A 15,857-nucleotide genomic window follows, 5' to 3' on the forward strand; every position below is an offset into this window, starting at 1 on the left:
TTTTGTCTTTTGTTTTAGTATGGTCAGGGCGTGAGTTGGGGTGGGTTGTCTATGATAGTTTGTCTATGATTTTCTATTTCTGTGTTTGGCCTGGTATGGTTCTCAATCAGAGGCAGCTGTGTCAATCGTTGTCCCTGATAGAGAACCATATTTAGGTAGCCTGTTTTGTATTGTGGGTGATTGTTCCTGTTTCCTGTGTCCACGTTACGGGACTGTTTCGTCTTCTTTCATTTAGTTGGTTTATTGTTTGTTTTTTTGTTCGTTGTTAAAGTATTCTATTTAAATGGATAATCATCACGCTGCATTTTGGTCCTCCTCTTTTGCCCCAGACGACAAGCGTTACATAAATACAGTATGGGGATGAGGTAGTTGTTTGGGCTAAATTATAGGTGGGCTATGTACAGGTGCAGTAATCTGTGAGCTGCTCTGACCGCTGGTGCTTAAAGCTCGTGAGGGAGATAAGTGTTCCCAGTTTCAGAGATTTTTGTAGTTCGTTCCAGTCATTGGCAGCAGTTTTACCAGGTCTACGTGCAGGCATTGTGTATCTGAATATTATAAAACCACATAGCTGGGTTAGCCTGATGTATGGGAAAGCCATCAGGTCACTAAACCCTGTCCAGTAGATGGAGGGAGTTGATGGGAAAAGAGGGCTGAGGGTCAATGATGTAGGAATTACACCAGGGTTAAGTCTGAATTACACCAGGGTCAATGATGCAGGAATTACACCAGGGGTAAGTCTGAATTACACCAGGGTCAATGATGTAGGAATTACACCAGGGTTAATGATGTCTGAATTACACCAGGGTTAATGATGTCTGAATTACACCAGGGTTAATGGTGTCTGAATTACACCAGGGTTAATGGTGTCTGAATTACACCAGGTTTAATGTCTGAATTACACCAGGGTTAATGGTGTCTGAATTACACCAGGGTTAATGGTGTCTGAATTACATCAGGGTTAATGTCTGAATTACACCAGGGTTAATGGTGTCTGAATTACACCAGGGTTCATGGTGTCTGAATTACACCAGGGTCAAAGATGTCTGAATTACACCAGGGTTAATGGTGTCTGAATTACACCAGGGTTAATGTCTGAATTACACCAGGGTTAATATCTGACTTACACCAGGGTTAATGTCTGAATTACACCAGGGATGGTGATGTCTGAATTACACCAGGGTTAATGGTGTCTGAATTACACCAGGGTTAATGTCTGAATTACACCAGGGTTAATGGTGTATGAATTACACCAGGGTTAATGTCTGAATTACACCAGGGTTAATGGTGTCTGAATTACACCAGGGTTATTGTCTGAATTACACCAGGGTTAATGATGTAGAAATTACACCAGGGTTGGTGATGTAGGAATTACACCAGGGTTAATGTCTGAATTACACCAGGGTTAATGGTGTCTGAATTACACCAGGGTTATTGTCTGAATTACACCAGGGTTAATGGTGTCTGAATTACACCAGGGTTAATGGTGTCTGAATTGCACCAGGGTTAATGGTGTCTGAATTACACCAGGGGTAATGGTGTCTGAATTACACCAGTGTTCATGTTGTCTGAATTACACCAGGGTTCATGGTGTCTGAATTACACCAGGGTTAATGGTGTCTGAATTACACCAGGGTTAATGGTGTCTGAATTACACCAGGGTTAATGGTGTCTGAATTGCACCAGGGTTAATGGTGTCTGAATTACACCAGGGTTAATGGTGTCTGAATTACATCAGGGTTAATGTCTGAATTACACCAGGGTTAATGGTGTCTGAATTGCACCAGGGTTAATGGTGTCTGAATTACACCAGGGTTAATGGTGTCTGAATTACACCAGGGTTAATGGTGTCTGTCTGTACTGAGGGTGCAACGATACATGAATTACACCAGGGTTAATGTCTGAATTACACCAGGGTTAATGTCTGAATTACACCAGGGTTAATGTCTGAATTACACCAGGGTTAATGTCTGAATTACACCAGGGTTAATGTCTGAATTACACCAGGGTTAATGTCTGAATTACACCAGGGTTAATGTCTGAATTACACCAGGGTTAATGTCTGAATTACACCAGGGTTAATAATGGCTCTACAGCAGGGTTAAAGTCTGAATTACACCAGGGTTAATAATGGCTCTACAGCAGGGTTCATGTCTGAATTACACCAGGGTTTATAATGGCTCTACAGCAGGGTTAATGTCTGAATTACACCAGGGTTTATAATGGCTCTACAGCAGGGTTAATATCTGAATTACACCAGGGTTTATAATGGCTCTACAGCAGGGTGTTGCTGTCCATTTGAGATTAGGCATTAGCCATCAACCAGGCAAGGGGAACACATTAAGCTGCTGTTACAAAATCACATTTCTTCTAAATGATAGTGTACACTGACATTTATGCTCATGATGTATTACAGTTGGTCTGATGATAAGAAGGATTTAGCCCAGATATTGTATAGAATTATAATATGATGCAATACTTTTGTATTGTTTAAATAGAGTCATAATACCCATAAAACCTAGCGGTCAAACAAGGAAATGGTTCCAGTAGTTTTCTCACCATTCATTTTTCTCCATAGGAGATGTTTTTTAGAAACACTTCAAATAAGGGCTGTGTTTCTTGTAGGTTTACCCTGACGTGACGTTGTGATCAATCGCTCAATGACAAAGTGACTTTCATCCATGTATTCGCCTGTATTTATCCCCCCCAAAAAAAGTAAACGCTAATTTGCGGCTAATGTGGCTATCATAAAGAACTACAAATACCATGATGATCTGGACGAGACTGACGAATCGAGACCAAGGTTAGAATCCCTGGATTAACTATCTAATGTTAGCTAAGCTGAGTAATGAATAAATTGGCAACATTTCTTTAAATGTACAAGTTTTACATTGACACAATACTTGTTAATAAAGGTGTCAGTGAAAGATGATGTGCAGGAGCATGCTGGGATTTGTAGTCTTACACGATGTCTACTTGGATGCTAATTACCATTTTCGTATCTGATAGTATATACAGCTGAATATACTGTTAAAAGTCACCTTGTCCGAGAGAGATTTACATAGCTATCGAAGCGTCACTCCAGGTTTAGTCGACAGCAAACACCACTCTTATTATAAGGGTTTCTAAAAGTCTCTTTGGGGGAAAAATGAATGGTGTAAAATCGATTGGAACTATTTCCCTGTTTGACCGCTAAGTGTTATGGGTATTATGACACCTCCACTGTGGGGCTCTATTTTCTTCAGAAACATGCAAATATTCCATTATGGGACAAATATGAATCTATATTAATGTGCAATTAGAAATATTGTTGAGGGAAAGTATTTATTTACTGTAGGCTTTTAAGTTTCCTACGCTGTCTTTGCTACTATTTAAATGTAAATGACTACGCTAGGTTGTCATTGTAAAATAAGAATGTGTTCTTAACTAACTTGCCTAGCTAAATAAAGGTAAATAATAATAATAATAATTTAAATAACTACGCTAACGCCTCGATCCCACCGACCGTGAAATTAGCATTTTGGCAAACTAGAAGCACATTCATTTCCAATGGTATCCTGCTTTTGCCTTAGAGTATAGAGTTGCAAGAGGCAGTTGTAGTTTGTTCTGTGTGGTGCTTGTGTAGCCGATGTGAAATGGCTAGCTAGTTAGCGGTGGTGCGCGCTAGTGGCGTTTCAATCGGTGACGTCACTCACTCTGAGACCTTGAAGTAGTGGTTCCCCTTGCTCTAAAAGGGCCTCGGCTTTTGTGGAGCGATGGGTAACGATGCTTCGAACGTGACTGTTGTCTGTGTGTAGAGCGTCCCTGGTTCGCGAGGGGACGGGCGTAAAGTCTATACTGTTTGTTACATTGGATTTCTCTAATTTATGCATCAAACTGTATGTGTAAAAAAACATTAATGACATAAATGGTAGCAGAAATTGAATGTGGTTGAACTTTTTTGTTGCACACAACATAACCAGATAACGCTGCGTCTCAAATTTTGCGCTTTTTGTTGCACTACTGGTGTGATCAGGGCGTAATCATGCGTCCTCCGCGTTGCCTTCTGCACACTTTGCGGTGTAGCATGTGTTAGTCTTCATCTGACTGTATCTGCTGTGGTTAATCCGATTTGCTAACAATAGCAACAACATCAAGTTTAATTGTTCAGGAGGCAGATCATACTTGTTGATTGATCGTGTTGTCCTGAGCCATGGCTGAATCTTTTGGGAGTCATCTTGGGAGTCAATGTCATGTGTCAGGTAGTTAGCCTAAATATGACCCTTCTGCTGATTGTACATTCACCAGGACAAGACATTTGGACTGAAAAACAAGAAAGGAGCCAAGCAGCAGAAGTTCATCAAAACTGTCACTCATCAAGTCAAACATGAACAGCAGAACGGACGACAGGTGGGAACACCAGCCAGCTACAGGTGAAGTCGGAGGTATACATACACTTTAGGTTGGAGTCATTAAAACTTGTTTTTCAACTACTCCAAATCAAATGTATTTATAAAGCCCTTCTTACATCAGCTGATGTCTCAAAGTGCTGTACAGAAACCCAGTCTAAAACCCCCAAACAGCAAGCAATGCAGGTGTAGAAGCACGGTGGCTAGGAAAAACTCCCTAGAAAGGCCAGAACCTAGGAAGAAACCTAGAGAGGAACCAGGCTATGAGGGGTGGCACTCCACAAATTTCCACAAATGGGAAAAACGACAAAGGGGGGGATGAATACATTTTGAAAAGCGTTGTAGCTCCTGCCCCCCGTCCCCAATACATCTTTCGGTGTGACTGGACCTTAGTGTCCCAACCCACCCGGTCTAATGCACTTCAATGTGTGTCTGTGCCTGATGTTATCAGGTTTGCAGCTGCTGAAGGAGATAAGAAGAAGAAGATTGACAAGAAGAAGAAGCTGGAAGAGATGAATGAGCTTTTTTTTCAAGCCTGTTACACAAAAAGTCACCAAAGGTACTGGGACTCTATTTATGATTGAGTGATAAGATTCTTGGCAGTGTTGTTAAAAAGTCTCTAATAGACCTACATTATTTCCAAATTGTCCCTCACACCCCTCCATACCCTAGCTGTATAACAACATAACTGCCTCTCATTCTCTTTAACATCATTGAAGTTGGAGTGAGAAAGAGAAAGAGGGTCTGTCTAAACAGTCAGCTGTTTAAATTAATGTATTCAACTAAAATGTGTCTTCCGCATTTAACCTGATTCAGAGCGGGGGATGCCGTAATTGACATCGGCGCCCTGTGGAACAGTGGGTTAACTGCCTTTTGCTCAGGAGCAGAACAACATAAGTTTTACCTTGTCAGCTCGGGGATTCGATCCAGCAACCTTCCGGTTACCAGCCCTATGCCACCCCTACACTCTAACCACTAGGCTACCTGCCGCCCCTACACTCTAACCACTAGTTTACCTGCCAGCCCTACACTCTAACCATGAGGCTACCTGCCGCCCCTAGACTCTAACCACGAGGCTACCTGCCGACCCTACACTCTAACCACTAGGCTACCTGTTGCCCCTACACTCTAACCACGAGGCTACCTTCCGCCCCTACACTCTAACCACGAGGCTACCTGTTGCCCCTACACTCTAACCACTAGGCTACCTGCCGCCCCTACACTCTAACCACGAGGCTACCTGTTGCCCCTACACTCTAACCACTAGGCTACCTGCCGCCCCTACACTCTAACCACGAGGCTACCTGCCGCCCCTACACTCTAACCACTAGTTTACCTGCCACCCCTACATTCTAACCACTAGGCTACCTGCCGCCCCTACACTCTAACCACTAGTTTACCTGCCAGCCCTACAATCTAACCACGAGGCTACCTGCCGCCCCTAGACTCTAACCACGAGGCTACCTGCCGACCCTACACTCTAACCACTAGTTTACCTGCCACCCCTACACTCTAACCACTAGGCTACCTGCCGCCCCTACACTCTAACCACTAGTTTACCTGCCAGCCCTACACTCTAACCACGAGGCTACCTGCCGCCCCTAGACTCTAACCACGAGGCTACCTGCCGACCCTACACTCTAACCACTAGGCTACCTGTTGCCGCTACACTCTAACCACGAGGCTACCTGCCGCCCCTACACTCTAACAACTAGGCTACCTGCCACCCCTACACTCTAACCACAAGGCTACCTGCCACCCTACACTCTAACCACTAGGCTACCTGTTGCCCCTACACTCTAACCACTAGGCTACCTGTTGCCCCTACACTCTAACCACAAGGCTACCTGTTGCCCCTACACTCTAACCACAAGGCTACCTGCCGCCCCTACACTCTAACCACAAGGCTACCAGCCACCCTACACTCTAACAACTAGGCTACCTGCCACCCCTACACTCTAACCACAAGGCTACCTGCCACCCTACACTCTAACCACTAGGCTACCTGTTGCCCCTACACTCTAACCACTAGGCTACCTGTTGCCCCTACACTCTAACCACAAGGCTACCTGTTGCACCTACACTCTAACCACAAGGCTACCTGCCGCCCCTACACTCTAACCACAAGGCTACCAGCCACCCTACACTCTAACCACTAGGTTACCTGCCACCTCTACACTCTAACCACAAGGCTACCAGCCGCCCCTACACTCTAACCACTAGGTTACCTGCCGCCCCTACACTCTAACCACTAGGTTACCTGCCACCTCTACACTCTAACCACTAGGTTACCTGCCGCCCCTACACTCTAACCCTACACTCTAACCACTAGGCTACCTGTTGCCCCTACACTCTAACCACTAGGCTACCTGTTGGCCCTACACTCTAACCACTAGGCTACCTGTTGGCCCTACACTCTAACCACTAGGCTACCTGTTGCCCCTACACTCTAACCACTAGGCTACCTGTTGCCCCTACACTCTAACCACGAGGCTACCTGCAGCCCCTACACTCTAACAACTAGGTTACCTGCCGCCCCTACACTCTAACCACTAGTTTACCTGCCAGCCCTACACTCTAACCACTAGGTTACCTGCCGCCCCTACACTCTAACCACGAGGCTACCTGCCGCCCCTACACTCTAACCACGAGGCTACCTGCCACCCCTACACTCTAACCACGAGGCTACCTGCCGCCCCTACACTCTAACCACTAGGTTGCCTGCCACCCCTACACTCTAACCACAAGGCTACCTGCCGCCCCTACACTCTAACCACTAGGCTACCTGTTGCCCCTACACTCTAACCACTAGGCTACCTGTTGCCCCTACACTCTAACCACTAGGCTACCTGCCACCCCTACACTCTAACCACTAGGCTACCTGTTGCCCCTACACTCTAACCACTAGGCTACCTGTTGCCCCTACACTCTAACCACAAGGCTACCTGCCTCCTCTACACTCTAACCACTAGGTTACCTGCCGCCCCTACACTCTAACCACTAGGCTACCTGCCGCCTCTACACTCTAACCACTAGGCTACCTGCCGCCTCTACACTCTAACAACTAGGCTACCTGCCGCCCCTAGACTCTAACCCTACACTCTAACCACTAGGCTACCTGTTGCCCCTACACTCTAACCACTAGGCTACCTGTTGCCCCTACACTCTAACCACTAGGCTACCTGCCGCCCCTACACTCTAACCACTAGGCTACCTGCCGCCTCTACACTCTAACAACTAGGCTACCTGCCGCCCCTACACTCTAACCACTAGGCTACCTGAGGGTCCTTGAGAAAGGCTACAGTATATTACCCCATGTAGTATAATTCTAATTATTATTATTTAATTTCCTCTCCCCATGTCTCCTAATTCTTGTGGTCAGGTGTTGATCCCAAATCTGTGCTTTGTGCCTTCTTCAAGCAAGACCAGTGCAGGTTAGCCTAGTGGTTAGAGCGTTGGACTAGTAACCGGAAGGTTGCAAGTTCAAACCCCTGAGCTGACAAGGTACAAATCTGTCGTTCTGCCCCTGAACAGGCAGTTTACCACTAGGTCGTCATTGAAAATAAGAATTTGTTCTTAACTGACTTACCTAGTTACATAACAGTAAAAAATAAAAGACCAGTAAGACCAGCGTGTAAGTTCTCCCACGACCTGACTCTTGAGAGGAAGTGTGAAAAACGCAGTCTGTGTGTCGATGGCAGAGATGAAGACCTGGAAAAAGGTACGCTTGTTGTCTCTATGATTAAAATTCATAGGCTTGTTGATGCCGTTTTGTAGCCTGAATGTCATAGTAAATGATGTTATAAACTATGCATTTTGCCATCAGGTTTGTGCCTGACATGCTGTGCCCACCACAGTGTCAGGGATGCACTTATCTGCACTTTGATGATTGTCTCGTTGTGATGTGAAATGAATGTATTTTTCAATATGTTATAGACACCATGGACAACTGGGATGAGAAGAAGCTTGAGGAAGTCGTCCACAAGAAACTCGGAGAGGCAGAGCTGAAGAAAGCCAAAACTCAACAAACTCCGATTGTACGCATCAACAAACAAATTACTGGAAGGCTAAATATTGTAACAATGTTTGTTCGTCCATAGAATGACCTATAGGATCTCTGTTACCCTACATATTGTAACAATGTTTGTTCGTCCATAGAATGACCTACAGAATCTCTGTTACCCTACATATTGTAACAATGTTTGTTCGTCCATAGAATGACCTATAGGATCTCTGTTACCCTACATATTGTTACATGCTTGTTTGTCCATAAAATGACCTATAGAATCTCTGTTACCCTACATATTGTTACATGCTTGTTTGTCCATAAAATGACCTATAGGATCTCTGTTACCCTACATGTTACATGCTTGTTCGTCCATAGAATGACCTATAGAATCTCTGTTACCCTACATATTGTAACAATGTTTGTTCGTCCATAGAATGACCTATAGGATCTCTGTTACCCTACATATTGTAACAATGTTTGTTCGTCCATAGAATGACCTATAGGATCTCTGTTACCCTACATATTGTTACATGCTTGTTTGTCCATAGAATGACCTATAGGATCTCTGTTACCCTACATGTTACATGCTTGTTCGTCCATAGAATGACCTATAGGATCTCTGTTACCCTACATATTGTCACATGCTTGTTTGTCCATAGAATGACCTATAGGATCTCTGTTACCCTACATGTTACATGCTTGTTTGTCCATAGAATGACCTATAGGATCTCTGTTACCCTACATATTGTTACATGCTTGTTTGTCCATAGAATGACCTATAGGATCTCTGTTACCCTACATATTGTTACATGCTTGTTTGTCCATAGAATGACCTATAGGATCTCTGTTACCCTACATATTGTAACAATGTTTGTTCGTCCATAGAATGACCTATAGGATCTCTGTTACCCTACATATTGTAACAATGTTTGTTCGTCCATAGAATGACCTATAGGATCTCTGTTACCCTACATATTACATGTTTGTTTGTCCATAGAATGACCTATAGGATCTCTGTTACCCTACATATTGTTACATGCTTGTTTGTCCATAGAATGACCTATAGGATCTATGTTACCCTACATGTTACATGCTTGTTCGTCCATAGAATGACCTATAGGATCTCTGTTACCCTACATATTGTTACATGCTTGTTCGTCCATAGAATGACCTATAGGATCTCTGTTACCCTACATATTGTTACAATGTTTGTTCGTCCATAGAATGACCTATAGGATCTCTGTTACCCTACATATTGTAACAATGTTTGTTCGTCCATAGAATGACCTATAGGATCTCTGTTACCCTACATATTGTTACATGCTTGTTTGTCCATAGAATGACCTATAGGATCTCTGTTACCCTACATATTGTTACATGCTTGTTTGTCCATAGAATGACCTATAGGATCTCTGTTACCCTACATGTTACATGCTTGTTCGTCCATAGAATGACCTATAGGATCTCTGTTACCCTACATATTGTTACATGCTTGTTTGTCCATAGAATGACCTATAGGATCTCTGTTACCCTACATGTTACATGCTTGTTTGTCCATAGAATGACCTATAGGATCTCTGTTACCCTACATATTGTAACAATGTTTGTTCGTCCATAGAATGACCTATAGGATCTCTGTTACCCTACATATTGTAACAATGTTTGTTCGTCCATAGAATGACCTATAGAATCTCTGTTACCCTACATATTGTTACAATGCTTGTTCGTCCATAGAATGACCTATAGGATCTCTGTTACCCTACATATTTTTACATGCTTGTTCGTCCATAGAATGACCTATAGGATCTCTGTTAACCTACATATTGTAACAATGTTTGTTCGTCCATAGAATGACCTATAGGATCTCTGTTACCCTACATATTGTTACCTGCTACAATGCGTGTCACATGTTGTAACTAACAGCGTTTGTTATTGCTCCAATGCTTTGCTCTTCTACGAGGACAGACTGCAGTATTGTTTTCCCCCACAGGTTTTGTAAGTACTTCCTGGATGACATAGAGAGCAACGAGTATGGTTGGTTCCGGGTCTGTCCCGGGGGAGGAGACAACTGTATGTACCGTCGTGCTCTTCCTGCCGGGTTCGTCCTCAGGAAGGTCAAGACGAAAGAAGACTCACTGGAGGAGCTGATCGAGAATGAGGTCGGTTGATCATCCCCATAGAAACATAATCTATGTCATTCTATGTCTAGGATCATTCCTAATGTACTAGAGTTGATAAACATAATCTATGCCATTCTATGTCTGGGATCATTCCTAATGTACTAGAGTTGTGAAACAATCTATGTCATTCTATGTCTAGGATCATTCCTAATGTACTAGAGTTGTGAAACATAATCTATGTCTAGGATCATTCCTAATGTACTAGAGTTGATAAACATAATCTATGTCATTCTATGTCTAGGATCATTCCTAATGTACTAGAGTTGTGAAACAATCTATGTCATCCTATGTCTAGGATCATTCCTAATGTACTAGAGTTGTGAAACATAATCTATGTCTAGGATCATTCCTAATGTACTAGAGTTGATAAACATAATCTATGTCATTCTATGTCTAGGATCATTCCTAATGTACTAGAGTTGTGAAACATAATCTATGTCATTCTATGTCTAGGATCATTCCTAATGTACTAGAGTTGATAAACATATTCTATGTCATTCTATGTCTAGGATCATTCCTAATGTACTAGAGTTGTGAAACATAATCTATATCATTCTTTGTCTAGGATCATTCCTAATGTACTAGAGTTGATAAACATATTCTATGTCATTGTATGTCTAGGATCATTCCTAATGTACTAGAGTTGATAAACATATTCTATATCATTCTATGTCTAGGATCATTCCTAATATACTAGAGTTGATAAACATATTCTATATCATTCTATGTCTAGGATCATTCCTAATGTACTAGAGTTGTGAAACATAATCTATGTCATTCTATGTCTAGGATCATTCCTAATGTACTAGAGTTGTGAAACATAATCTATGTCATTCTATGTCTAGGATCATTCCTAATGTACTAGAGTTGATAAACATAATCTATGTCATTCTATGTCTAGGATCATTCCTAATGTACTAGAGTTGATAAACATAATCTATGTCATTATATGTCTAGGATAATTTCTAATGTACTAGAGTTGATAAACATAATCTATGTCTAGGATCATTCCTAATGTACTAGAGTTGTGAAACATCTATGTCATTCTATGTCTAGGATCATTCCTAATGTACTAGAGTTGATAAACATAATCTATGTCATTCTATGTCTAGGATCATTCCTAATGTACTAGAGTTGATAAACATAATCTATGTCATTCTATGTCTAGGATAATTTCTAATGTACTAGAGTTGATAAACATAATCTATGTCATTCTATGTCTAGGATCATTCCTAATGTACTAGAGTTGTGAAACATAATCTATGTCTAGGATCATTCCTAATGTACTAGAGTTGATAAACATATTCTATATCATTCTATGTCTAGGATCATTCCTAATGTACTAGAGTTGATAAACATATTCTATGTCATTCTATGTCTAGGATCATTCCTAATGTACTAGAGTTGATAAACATATTCTATATCATTCTATGTCTAGGATTATTCCTAATGTACTAGAGTTGATAAACATATTCTATATCATTCTATGTCTAGGATCATTCCTAATGTACTAGAGTTGATAAACATATTCTATGTCATTCTATGTCTAGGATCATTCCTAATGTACTAGAGTTGATAAACATAATCTATGTCTAGGATCATTCCTAATGTACTAGAGTTGATAAACATAATCTATGTCTAGGATCATTCCTAATGTACTAGAGTTGTGAAACATCTATGTCATTCTATGTCTAGGATCATTCCTAATGTACTAGAGTTGATAAACGTAATCTATGTCATTCTATGTCTAGGATCATTCCTAATGTACTAGAGTTGATAAACATAATCTATGTCATTCTATGTCTAGGATCATTCCTAATGTAGTAGAGTTGTGAAACATCTATGTCATTCTATGTCTAGGATCATTCCTAATGTACTAGAGTTGATAAACATAATCTATGTCATTCTATGTCTAGGATCATTCCTAATGTAGTAGAGTTGATAAACATTCTATGTCTAGGATCATTCCTAATGTAGTAGAGTTGTGAAGTAAATGTTGGTATAACATGTTATTACCATTTACATGAATAAAGTCGTGTAACCTCTTATGACATTTTTGTTGTTGTAAACATTTATATGTATTCATTCATAGTTTCTAAAATGGTGTATTAATGGCTATTTGTTCCCAAACATGTCTGTGACAAAAACACTTCACTTTTTTTTTTTAAATCTTCTGTATTTGCAGCGATCAGCCCTGGGTCCTAACGTCACCCGTATCACTCTGGAGACGTTCCTAGCCTGGAAGACGAGGAAGAGACACTAGAGGATGAGCAGGACATGAAGAGGAAGAGACACTAGAGGATGAGCAGGACATGAAGAGGAAGAGGGCTGATTTATCAGCAGGCAGGTCACTGGGGGTGAGTTGCTACTAGGTTTATTGTTATTGTTATTTGAGACAGGAGCATTAATAAGTCTGGTACAGAAGCCTTGAGTATATCTAGCAGACTTTATTGGTTTGTGGGTCTCCTTTTTTGAGCTCGTGTTGATCCAGGTCTTTGTAATTGTACTGGTAGATACAGTATTTACATGCCCTCTGTTATGGCCTGGGAGGAAGGACCATATTTCACGATACACTGAAGCACACGAGCCACCTCCTCTCCTACCACAGGGTGGTGACAAAACCCCTTGAATGAAATGTCCTGCCCTGAACATTGTCCTGGTACACTCAGTGTACAAAAAAAAATGAAGAACACCTTCTCTTTCCATGACATAGACTGACCAGGTGAAAGCTATGATCCCTTATTGATGTCACCTGTTAAATCCACTTCAAATCAGTGTAGATGAAAGGGGAGGAGCCTTGAGACAATTGAGACATGGATTGTGTACGTGTGCCATTCAGAGGGTGAATGGGCAGGAAGAAATAGTTCAATGCCTTTTGAACGGGGTATGGTTGTAGGTGACAGGCGCACCGGCATTTAACGCTCAACAAGCCAAATTGACACAACTGTGGGAAGCATTGGGAGTCAACATGGACCAGCATCCCTGTGGAACACTTTCAACACCTTGTAGAGTCCATGCCCTGGCAAAATGAGGCTGTCCTGAGGGGAAAAGGGGGGGGTGCAACTCAATCTTAGGAAGGTGTTCCTAATGTTTTGTCCGGTCAGTGTATGTGGTGTGAAAATGTCTCTCTCTTCCAGGTGAGTGGTCGTGAAGTGTTTGAGTTCCTCCCCGACCTGGTTGACGACGATGATGCAGAGACAGATGATACCAAGGGCGATGATGATGGTGACGAGGTAAATTTACTGTTAGATGGGATGACAGATTCAACTAAATACCAAAGTTATAATATAATAAAGTGTAATGTTACTTTGAAAATAGAGATGTTTTATATGTTCTACAACTCTGAGGACTCCTTGTTTGTTTCCTGTATTGTCCTGAAAAATCCGGTCATTTGGTTTTAATAGGTAGATTAGTATCATATATATATATATATATATATATATAATCTATGCTTCTCTGACAGGTAGTGGAGGCTGAGGACTTCCTGAACATTGATGTAGGTTTATTCCTAAAGGATGCTGGGATCACAGTGGCGTCAGCAGACCGGGTCGTTGCCAGACCTCGGCCCACTAAGGACACAGATGGTGATGCACAGCCTGGCTTGTTTAACTGTTTCTACAGGACGTCTGTCCGTCCAAAAGTTTTCCCTCAGAGAAACTGTACTACTCATTTCCTGTTGTAATCATTTTTATCTGACCAGGCAAAGTCAGGTGGGGTGGCGGGGGTTTCAATGATCACTTCATCCACTGATATTGTTGGCACATGGCCTGGTGTCTGTTCAGGAGAGTGCAACGTTACAGAACTTTTAGATAGAAAGGTATAGTCTAGATCATGTTTTAAATAGGGGACTGTCAACGTTTAAAAAAACAAAAACAATTGGACCGTTTCATATCGCTGAATGAATCCATCTGCCGCTCTTCTCCTCCAGACAGACAAACTGAGTGAGGCTTGTGGTGGAGGAGAACGGAGTGAACGGAGAGGGGGACACGGAGGATGTCCCTGTAGACGAGAACCTGTTCACTGGAGATTATCTGGGCGAGGTAGAGGAGGAGCTCGACACGCTGGATCTGGACCAACAAGACAAGGGCTGAATTTAACTGAATCGGCTCGTTTTGTGAATTGAATCAAATAGAAATCGGCTCGTTTTTGAATCGAATCAACTTATTTGTGTTGAATTGTCTCTTGAGTTTGGGCGGCTCATTCCTTGGACAAAAGGCTTAAAAGTGAATGATGATGTTGCACAATTAACAATAACAACCTCGCCCTGGGAATATCACAGCCCTCTTTGTTCCTCGGCATCCAAAAGACAAAGATCCTTTTCTCCAGCAGAACAACCAGAGGAGTAAATGTTGACAACTTTACAAACTCTTATTTTCCTCCTTTTAAAAATGCATGTTTTATTTTAAAATGCGTCTGACTGTCTGCCACTCAGAAATCCCAGTTAATAACAGGAGATTATCATTCTTTAATTGATGTGCTGATCTGCCCTGTCTTTTCCTTCATACGGCTTTCATTTAAACCTGATCAGAAGTCAGTGGGAATGTTTTCTAAATGAAATATTTATTGGGTTGGTTATATTGATTTTAAGTATATTTTTATTTATGTAAAGCAAGGTATTTTACTCCTTGTGATTTTGATTCGCTGTTAATAAATTGTAATCATGGCCTAAATAGTTGAGTAAGTGTTTTATAAATACTGGCTTTTCTGACAGCTTCATTTAAATGTATATCGGTAGCACTATTTATCTGGAATTATTCGATAAATACTGAACTTCCGCCCCTTTTAAATACAAAGAAAGGTTACAGAGATATCATTGGGACTTCACACATTAATTATGTTTCAATGAATTTGCATTCCTGTATCAGGATAGCAATTGTGTGTGTGTGGTGAATGAATATGTAGATGATTCTAGAAGACAGTGAAAGACAGACAGGGGAACGGGTAAAACGGGTTCCCGAATACATAGGGAAAGACAGACAGGGGAATGGGTAAAATGGGTTCTAGAATACATAGTGAAAGACAGACAGGGGAATGGGTAAAACAGGTTATAGAAGACAGTGAAAGACAGACAGGGGAACGGGGAAAACGGGTTCTAGAAGACATAGTAAAGACAGACAGGGGAACGGGTAAAACGGGTTCTAGAAGACATAGTAAAGACAGACAGGGGAATGGGTAAAACAGGTTCTAGAAGACAGTGAAAGGCAGACAGGGGAATGACTGTGTGAATCAGGTTCTAGAAGACATAGTGAAAGGGCTTGGCATCATTACCCCTGGCATCTATAC

At 41.8% G+C, this 15,857-nt stretch overlaps 1 protein-coding gene across 1 annotated transcript; it reads left to right on the forward strand.

Moving 5' to 3' along the window:
• Positions 1–4,269: 4,269 nt before the first annotated feature.
• On the forward strand, positions 4,270–15,244 carry LOC110520660 (zinc finger CCCH domain-containing protein 15; the record flags this gene model as incomplete). The annotated part of the gene is given in 13 exon segments (XM_090230474.1): positions 4,270–4,386; positions 4,534–4,540; positions 4,854–4,909; positions 4,911–4,944; positions 7,768–7,819; positions 8,012–8,106; positions 8,322–8,414; positions 10,387–10,553; positions 12,760–12,831; positions 12,833–12,931; positions 13,712–13,807; positions 14,038–14,158; positions 14,507–15,244. Coding segments are annotated over 13 exon segments (1,200 nt in total), but the record flags the coding sequence as incomplete, so codon positions are not given.
• Between the last annotated feature and the right edge of the window lie 613 nt (positions 15,245–15,857).

Source organism: Oncorhynchus mykiss, chromosome 3 (assembly GCF_057628025.1).
Source record: "Oncorhynchus mykiss isolate SJ-2025 chromosome 3, ASM5762802v1, whole genome shotgun sequence".
Classification (NCBI taxonomy): Eukaryota; Metazoa; Chordata; class Actinopteri; order Salmoniformes; family Salmonidae; genus Oncorhynchus; species Oncorhynchus mykiss.